The 10073-nt window shown below is 43.7% G+C and overlaps 1 protein-coding gene across 1 annotated transcript in view; it reads right to left on the minus strand.

The window, feature by feature from the left end:
- The window catches only part of T265_11683 (hypothetical protein), a gene marked incomplete at both ends in the record, with an annotated part of 18156 nt that extends 12708 nt beyond the window's left edge, over positions 1-5448 (minus strand). Inside the window, one exon of the mRNA XM_009178402.1 lies at positions 5347-5448. Within this exon, the coding sequence (XP_009176666.1) occupies positions 5347-5448 (102 nt within the window). The remainder of the gene's footprint in view (positions 1-5346) is intronic.
- Between the last annotated feature and the right edge of the window lie 4625 nt (positions 5449-10073).

Raw genomic sequence — 10073 nt, forward strand, 5'->3', positions numbered from 1 at the left:
AGCCACTGACCGACAAGAACAAAAGCGACCCGGGAGACTTGGGCAAAAGCCTCTAACCTGTGTATCAATCCGTGAATCCGTGATGTTGGGCGGTTAAGGAACGTACCATACCACCCACAAACAAATGGCCTAACCGCACGTAATAACCGAACGATCAAGGAGTGGCATGCGGCCAACGGAGGTGACTGGGAAATGAACTTGCCAAAGGTGTTGTTAGCTCATCGTGCTTCCACGCAGTCAATCACAGGCAAGTCCCCGTTTATGTTAATGTACGGTCGACATCCCCGCCTTCCGGTTGATCAGGAAATCGGGTTGTGGCCGGCAACTCGCTTGTCTCCAGATGGGCTATAGTAAGAAAGAAAGAGAGCTCGAGAAAATTTGGCCGCCATTCAGGAAAGGGCTAGGCAGAAAAGGGCAAGCTGAAAGGACCGAACGTTCCACATAGGCACGGAGTTCAAGTGGAAGGATCATCAGAATCCTGGAAGGAGTGGACTGGGGTCGCGGAAGCTAGGCAGTCGATGGCAAGGGCCGTTTGTGGTCATCGACCGCCGGGGGAACCTCTATACCATTCAAGATGGTCGGGGATCGAAAGTAGTGAATGGGACGCAGCTTCGCATGTGGCATGATACACCTGAATAGCGGCCGAATAGACCCAATGCCGAAACCGACCTGACTGATGGTAGTGAAAATCGATGGCATGCGAACGAGCTTTAAGGCGTGGAGGTATGTAACGGTGATACTACTGATCGGGAGGCACGCGAGTAGTATGTGTTGTTCGTAGAATTTCGCTTTGCGTCGACTGAAAAAGGGGATTCTCTTGCAGAATTCGTGGGGCCATTTTGTAACATTTGCTTTTATTTGACCGACGAATGAGTGGAGGCAAATAAGATGCAGATTAGAGTTTTGCTTCCTCGTTCAATGGTCTGTAACCGGACAGCTGGTATTTCCGAATAAATAACTCCGCAGCGAAGGCCTTTTTCCCTTCACGAGTAATTTGTCACCGCAAATTATGGGCATTGTTTTCTCATGGAGATTGATGGGCTGGGGCAGTGTTTATGCTCGCTAGACTTGATCTGCATTTTGTGGTCTATAAAAGTCTTCGAGATAAACGTGACTGCGTAGGGAATCCCGGCATCAATAGATACAGAAACCGAAAATTCAACAATGCACATGTTCTATTTTGCTAGATGGGCGCCAACTTAGGAGTGGCTGAAGTCCAGAATTTGTCTAAAAGCCACACCAACATGATCAGTAATCAGAGAATAACCCAAAATTATGATGCGCATGGCATCATCCAGCTTACAAGGCACAACACCACCACGCTGCGGTTTGACGTTAGGTTTGCGTCGGCTTGTAACCAGTTAAGCTGGTGTGGCGCCTCAAATCGCTCTCAGAAAACGAGCGCAACATTGTGATACGCAAATATATACGGTCAAAGTAACTCTCATTCTTCTAGAAACAATTTTCAGTTAGCTGAGCAAACTGAGGAAGCTTTTTGATAAAATGTACGAGGGAATGCATTTCTCCACAAATACTGATTTGGTCAGCGAATGCATGTTATACTTGCTAATTCCTAAGTAATCGGATGCGCTTCATATTTGAGTGGAGAAGTGCACTCAAACCTTCTCTGAAACATTAACAATGATCTTAAATTTCCGGAGAGCATCAGATTTAGTAGCATAATTTAAAGCGCACCGAACAGGATTTTGAAAAGTTGAATTCGGGACAGTTTGCTTAAAAGAACACTCATATTTGCGCTACATGTTCAGCGTTATCAGGGGACTGACAGTGTGATAAGCCAATTATTAAATTACGGATTCTATGAGAAACCGTTAAGGTGATATAAACGCCCCCGCCATCAACACGCAGTTTCGTTGTTGGCGTTTGAGGGCAGCAAAATTCAAAAAATCTTCTTATAATGATTTTCGTGCAAGAATCCGACCAAGTTTTTAGCATTACGCGTAAACCTTTTTTAGAAGATATCAGGTGAACCCAAAGGGAGGCGACACGGCTACGTGCTCGCAAATGTTTGACTCCGTAGGGGCCCAGAATATTATACTGTACCAGAATTTAAAGTGGATAATAAATAAATAGCCAGCCTGACTGAAATAATCAACATTAAATGTGATGTCATATATTGTCTTAATCACCGAGAAGCACCTCAAAAGAAACACGCCTATACAAGTTGTGGAGTTAATAAGAAGCACGATCGTTTCCTATTTATCCGAAATCATGACAAAAAGTGTAAAAATTCAAAGTTCAAAAGTATGAAAATTAACCGTTCCAAAGTTGATGAGCCAAATGAACGTCAATGACAATTTCGTTCTCAACAATGCCTGGTGGCATTCATGAAGGTATTCAGGTTAACAGAACGTGAGGGATTTCATAATCCTTTTTATTTGGGTTCCCAGAATCGACATGGTTGCCAAGCGAACATCGCGTAATCTGCTGTCGACGATGTCTTCATGATGAAAAATAACTTGTGCTGATGAGTGAATTTTCGAGCAGAACCCCAAATGTTCGAAGGGGAATTAGTTAGGCTAACAAACTCTGGAAACGTGTAAGGATGTCCCCGTCTAAATTGTACTTCTGCAGCCGATGGCTTGCAGGTATGCGTCACAATGGTGTACAACTTAACTTTTCCGTGTGTCTTTCCACCTTTGCGAGAAGCAAAATTCCACCTGAGTTACTACTGGTCTTTCTGCTATTAACCTGGTAAGAAATTTCAGCTAACTCACTAGTAAATCTTCCAATAAATTGCCATGTAGTGACGCTTTCTTCATTCGCTAAATATAGTAGGCTGTACGTGACGCATGGCTTGGAATTTATTCAATAGGTAAACAAGCAATCTATTTTTGCCCCTGTTAAACTATGCACAACTCTGTGAAACTTTAGACATCAATTTTGACACCCAACGTTTCACAACCGCTCGGGACAACGCATGACAAGACATCTTCTAATTTCGCACTCAACAAGTCAACTTCACTTCCGGTGCGAAATTCCAAAGGGTCTTGAGCAAAGTTGAAATGTGTTTATGTTTAGTTTTCATTAATTCCAAATCATATGACTTGAATTTGGTTTGCATGCGTTCATAATATATACTGCGTTTCCACATTCCCGATTCTACATCTGAGCAGATAGCTAGGATCTCCTTACTTTCAGTACAAGTTGATGAATTGGTGAAATAAGCCACATGAGAATGACAGACATGATAGCATCCTGGTTTTATTTTCATCGCTCATTTCCCGTTGCTGAGTTACAACAGCTCCTGGATGTGGTGTATTTTCGCCAGCCAACAGCGCGTTTACACTGTCAACTAGACTGGCTTTGCCCTATAGAATTTTATAGGTCCTTAGGCATAGCTGTTTGCTTCCAAACTGAGGATATTATTCACCGAGAGCAGCTCTATACACATGATGATGAAAGCAAGTTTGGCGGTTTCAATAGAATGACTGATTGGATGAAAGATGGAGTCGTCCTGTCCGCTTGTTATACTTGTTGCAGATGAGTAATATAACCTGTTTCTATTAAGCCAAATTTGCGTTTTCCCAAAAGCTGTTCCGTGGCTTGTTTGTTTTTCTACTTTCTGTGGATCATTGGATACGCTAGCAATGTGGCTGGGCTTCTAGTTATGCTGCTGTATTGGTGGATTTTCAGGGTAGAATTTCAAGGAGATAAAACCTTGATGACTTTTGTCACTGTTCTATTTAGCTATTTTACTCAGCACTCATTCGTTATTCCACGGTTGATCTGCATATAATGTCTGTGTGTATGGTGCTCGGATTGACTTGTGCTCATCAGAATAGTTGTTGGTGCACTGTTCTTGTAGTACCGAGAGTCCGAACGATTCATAAAGTGCCCTGAACTACTTATCTAATGATGTATCAGCACAGCTTTAACAGGACAGTCATTCGCTCATTGGTGCAGCGCAGTGTGCTGCTTATGAATGATGTGAGTAGCATCTAAATTGGTATCTAAGTTCCGCCTTCGTATTTGATGGAAGTTGAATGTGATCAGAGAAATTGTGGGTTTGCTGTGCATCAACTGGTCTGTATTTCGGATTTCAGTTTCAAGTTGCCTTGTACTTTGTTTATGGTGTTTCCCTCGCACGTTGGGTCAATCCTAAATGACAACATAGTTTTAAAATGACTGTTGTTAGCTCTTTTTATTTGATTGGCTGCTTTACATTTCCAAAGTCACGCAGTTGCATTTGAATCGATGTGAAGCGAGAACCATGGAATTGTGAGTCCTTGCGGCTACCTGCACAATCGTTTGTCTGATGGCCACTTGCCCTATAATAGGTTGTTTCTCTTGATAACGGGAACCATCATGTCAATAAATCTTCAGCTGGGTTATATTGCAGGCCACAGATTATTGATTAATTTGAATTGCCTCCCTAATTCCCAGCAGTGATATATTAGGGAGGAGAGAGTGGTAAGTTCACGTATTTACTTTCGAGATACACATGCGTGTTCCCCAAACCTGAAGAGTTCTACGAGTAATATGCTCTCGTTTGCGGAGCACTAACTGACTTCGGATGTGCACCAGTGACAATGGCCATGGAAAATCATGCTCAGCATTTTTTCAAAATTTAAGGAATTGATGCTGCAAGTGCAGACGATGTTTTTCACGTTTTTCGACTTTCATGTGGCGTTCGAGTGACTAGGATTAGCACATCTGGGCGCAAATTTTACGAGTATTATGCAGTTAGATGAAGCTACTTTGCTGTAAGAAGATAGAAGTAGGATTGTTACTAGTATAATACGCATAGTGCAACTAAGGCACGTGCATCCAAATTCACCTCTATATGATACTACAGCTCATAGATCTTTTGGTGCATAACAGTTCTTTATGGTTCTCAGTTTAGAAGATTTCAACCGCAATTGAGCAAACTTGAGAAACACGGTAAACATCCTCAGGTTGTTGTTTACATGCCACTGTTAGGCAAGCACGCCCTACCAATAAGGCTTGAAGTTTTCTGGAAAAACTCCAATATTCCCCAAATTTATATCCGCTCTTATTTTTTTCATTAGGTTTCAATATATCTCTTCGAAACTCATCTCGGCACTCATCAGCTTATTTATTGTATATATGTGTGCGTTATTTAAATCATGCTTAGCATCGCTAAGATGGAACGATGCCCAATCTCACATACACGAGTATGGTGACGGCGGAAGTTAGGTAAATACCAAATGAGATAATTGTATATCTAGGCCGAAAGTCCGATTTAACCAAATTAATATTTATACCCATAAGAAGAAGAATGTTAGCAACAATTATTTAAATCGGTGAAATAATCAGAGAATTCGTTTCAGTTGTCATTATGCACCTGAAGATCCGGCGTACATAGACACCAAATATGCCGGTTATATAATTCTGTTCCCGTGATGTGTTTTCCATGAACAGAGCGCGATTCTCGATTTCTGGCATCGCCAGCCGGATAATCATCCTGTATGTTGCTGGTGGGTATCTGGCGGTAAAACCAGCATCATTCTCCCTATGGTTTTGTAGGTACCAATGATATCCATTAAATTAGGGATGATACTGCTTCACGCTTTGGTACAGTATTTCTAGACCAAAATTCTGCAAAGAGTGAAAAAATACAATCGTAAAGAATAATTTTGCGTAGAGCTAACAGTGGTATGTGCAGCATGGCGCGAAATTTGTCCCTATAGGGGCTTATCAGGGGAGCAGAAATTCATAACTTTATCGCCCATAATCGAAGCACTAAACGGCGTCCAGAAGTCCATAAAGGCAACCAATCCGATAAGACCAGTTAGGAAATCGATGAGATAATGGCTACGATGCGGAAAATGCATCTGACAAAAAAACGCCGCTTAATGATTAACAAAATGAGTGTACTAAAAACTTATTGGCTGTGTGGGGAGATTTCGGATCAATGTAGGAAGTCGTCCCGTAAATGAAGCCAAAATATGCTGCAACGATATACAGCTGATTCATCATTATTCGGAATCATCAGCATTGCGCATCTCACGAAACTCCGAAGGGTCTCGAAACCGCGAACTTCCGGCTAGCAGTTTGAACAATTAAACGTTTGGGCACGAGCGGCTGATCAGCAGTGTGATTCTCTCGCACTTGTACAGCGCCGTTCATCCTTCAGTTACGCGATCCAAATCACGCGGTAACTCGGGCGGTATTTCTCAAGCAACGACTTATCACACAGAAGTTTCATTGATCGGCTGAATTTTATTCTTCCACTGAGCTACTTATATATTGTTGGTTGTGTGAGGAGGTTTAACATTTCTGTTGGATTTCGTCCCGTCAGTGAAGCAAATCTATGCTGAACAGCCGAGGAGCACTGTGCAGCTGTTTTATCCTTATTCGGAATCATCAGCAGTGCGCATCTCACGAATTTCCGAAGGGTCTAGAAACAGTGGCCTCCCGGCTCACAGTTAGAAAACCTAACCGTGCAGCCACAAGCGGCTGATCACAAGTGGGATTCACTCCCACATAGACAGGATAGAGCGCAGATCATCCTTCAATCGGGCGATCCACATCACGCGGTCACACGTGTTGAATGCCTCCTCGAGCAACGACATTTCAAAAAGAATTTTCACACATCGGTTGAAGATCGTTCTTCAACTGAGCTACTTATATACTGTTGGTAGTGCGAGTACATTTGGGATTTCTGTTGGATTTCGTCCTGTCAGTGAAGCCAATCTGTGCTGAAAAGCTGAGTAGCACTGTACAGCTGTTTCAACGTTATACGGAATCATCAGCAGTGCGCATCTCACGAAACTCCGAAGGGTCTCGAAACCGCGAATTGTTCTAGTGAATTGAACAAATAACCGTTGGGCCATGGCTGGCTTATCAGCAGTGTTATTCACTCGCACTTGGAAAAGATATAGCGCCGCTCATCCTTCAGTTAAGCGATCCACATCACGCGGTTACACGTGTTGACTGGCTCCTCGAGCAACCACTCCTCACGTAGAAGTTTCACTCATCGGGTCAAGTTCATTCTTCCACTGAGCTACTTATATATTGTTGGTTGTGTGAGGAGGTTTGGCATTGCTGTTTCATTTTCTCTTGTAAATGGCGCCTGTCTATGCTGAAAGGCCGAGTAGCTCTGTACAGCTCTTTCATGTTTATTCGGAACCATCAGCAGTGCGCATCTCACGAAACTCCGAAGGGTCTCGAAACCGCGAATTCTTCTAGTAAACTGAACACTTAAGCGTTGGGCCACCAATGGCTGGTCGGCCTTGCGATGAGCTCCACTTTTGAAGGTATATATTGCCGCTTGTCCTTCACGCGTTCCGGATTCACGGATCCAGTTTTTTCCCAATTTTCCCTGTTCGGTTTCGTTGGTTTGGGTCAGTGTCTTTCATTCACCTGAAGTTCACATTTTATAAAATTGTGTAGCACTGCTCTTTGTTTTCTTAGCGTGGGGCAGTATGCTTGATAGCGCGAGGAGTCGCATAAATTAATTTATAATATTGCTTTAAACTGGGTTCTATAAAGAACGTGAACAACCGTCACAGGAAGTTAATTAGGCGCACCTACTTATCGAAATCAGAAAAAAATTTGCCTAATGAATGTTTGTGCTCTGAGCTTGAAAATGTTCTTACTATGTCCCCGCCGTGTGTTTGCTGGGTCAACGGTAAAAAGCCTGTTTGCCAACCTTTGTTCAAACGGGGCATAAGTAAGAATTAGGTCCCCTCGGAGGCGACAGTACTCCAGGGGAAAGAGATCAAGCATCGCGGGACGCGTTTCTCAGTTCACGAATTTGAGGCCGGCAACCATTCTCGTAGCGGCCCGCTGGACACGCTCAATGAGGATGACGTCTTTCGTGCGTCCTGAGTAGACAACTTGGTTGTCGTGCTACAGGGGCGGTCTGACGTAGGCCCCATAGAGTATTTGGAAGTCCATGCGTGTAACACGGGAGAAGGTGCGTCGGATCATCCGTAAAATGGCGAATGTCTTTTGGGCCAATTTCTCATGGTGCTGTGGGACCTTATCAAATACTTTTGAGAAGTCGAAAAATATGGCATCCGGTAGGAGTCCTTCGTCCTTGGCTTGGGTTAAGCTGTGCATTTACACGAGCATTTTTGTCACGCAAGAGCAGTTTGGGAGAAATCCTTGTTAGGCTGGAAACATCAGATTGCTGGAAGTAAGGTGACCTAGGATAGCTCGCTTCATAATGCGTTCCCTTACCTTGCACGGCACGCTAGTGAGGCTTACAGGGATTTAGCTTCCAGGCGATAATCGGTCACCANCCATAAGAAGAAGAATGTTAGCAACAATTATTTAAATCGGTGAAATAATCAGAGAATTCGTTTCAGTTGTCATTATGCACCTGAAGATCCGGCGTACATAGACACCAAATATGCCGGTTATATAATTCTGTTCCCGTGATGTGTTTTCCATGAACAGAGCGCGATTCTCGATTTCTGGCATCGCCAGCCGGATAATCATCCTGTATGTTGCTGGTGGGTATCTGGCGGTAAAACCAGCATCATTCTCCCTATGGTTTTGTAGGTACCAATGATATCCATTAAATTAGGGATGATACTGCTTCACGCTTTGGTACAGTATTTCTAGACCAAAATTCTGCAAAGAGTGAAAAAATACAATCGTAAAGAATAATTTTGCGTAGAGCTAACAGTGGTATGTGCAGCATGGCGCGAAATTTGTCCCTATAGGGGCTTATCAGGGGAGCAGAAATTCATAAATTTATCGCCCATAACTGAAGGACTAAACGGCGTCCAGAAGTCCATAAAGGCAACCAATCCGATAAGACCAGTTAGGAAATCGATGAGATAATGGCTACGATGCGGAAAATGCATCTGACAAAAAAACGCCGCTTAATGATTAACAAAATGAGTGTACTAAAAACTTATTGGCTGTGTGGGGAGATTTCGGATCAATGTAGGAAGTCGTCCCGTAAATGAAGCCAAAATATGCTGCAACGATATACAGCTGATTCATCATTATTCGGAATCATCAGCATTGCGCATCTCACGAAACTCCGAAGGGTCTCGAAACCGCGAACTTCCGGCTAGCAGTTTGAACAATTAAACGTTTGGGCACGAGCGGCTGATCAGCAGTGTGATTCTCTCGCACTTGTACAGCGCCGTTCATCCTTCAGTTACGCGATCCAAATCACGCGGTAACTCGGGCGGTATTTCTCAAGCAACGACTTATCACACAGAAGTTTCATTGATCGGCTGAATTTTATTCTTCCACTGAGCTACTTATATATTGTTGGTTGTGTGAGGAGGTTTAACATTTCTGTTGGATTTCGTCCCGTCAGTGAAGCAAATCTATGCTGAACAGCCGAGGAGCACTGTGCAGCTGTTTTATCCTTATTCGGAATCATCAGCAGTGCGCATCTCACGAATTTCCGAAGGGTCTAGAAACAGCGACCTCCCGGCTCACAGTTAGAAAACCTAACCGTGCAGCCACAAGCGGCTGATCACAAGTGGGATTCACTCCCACATAGACAGGATAGAGCGCAGATCATCCTTCAATCGCGCGATCCACATCACGCGGTCACACGTGTTGAATGCCTCCTCGAGCAACGACATTTCAAAAAGAATTTTCACACATCGGTTGAAGATCGTTCTTCAACTGAGCTACTTATATATTGTTGGTAGTGTGAGTACATTCGGGATTTCTGTTGGATTTCGTCCTGTCAGTGAAGCCAATGTGTGCTGAAAAGCTGAGTAGCACTGTACAGCTGATTCAACGTTACACGGAATCATCAGCAGTGCGCAACTCACGAAACTCCGAAGGGTCTCGAAACCGCGAATTGTTCTGGTAAATTGAACACTTAAACGTTGGGCCACGAGGGGCTGACCAGCAGTGTGATTCACTCGCACTTAGACAGGATAGAGCGCCGCTCGCCATTCAATCACGCGATCGACATCACGCGGTTACACGTGTTGACTGGCTGCTCGAGCAAACACTTCTCACATGGAAGTTTCACGCATCGGGTAAAGTTTATTCTTCCGCTAAGCTACTTATATATTGTTGGTTGTGTGAGGAGGTTTGGCATTGCTCCTTCATTTTCTCATTGTAAACGGCGCCAGTCTATGCTGAAAAGCCGAGGAGCA

The sequence above is a fragment of the Opisthorchis viverrini genome (genome assembly GCF_000715545.1).
Source record: "Opisthorchis viverrini unplaced genomic scaffold opera_v5_554, whole genome shotgun sequence".
Lineage (NCBI taxonomy): Eukaryota > Metazoa > Platyhelminthes > Trematoda > Opisthorchiida > Opisthorchiidae > Opisthorchis > Opisthorchis viverrini.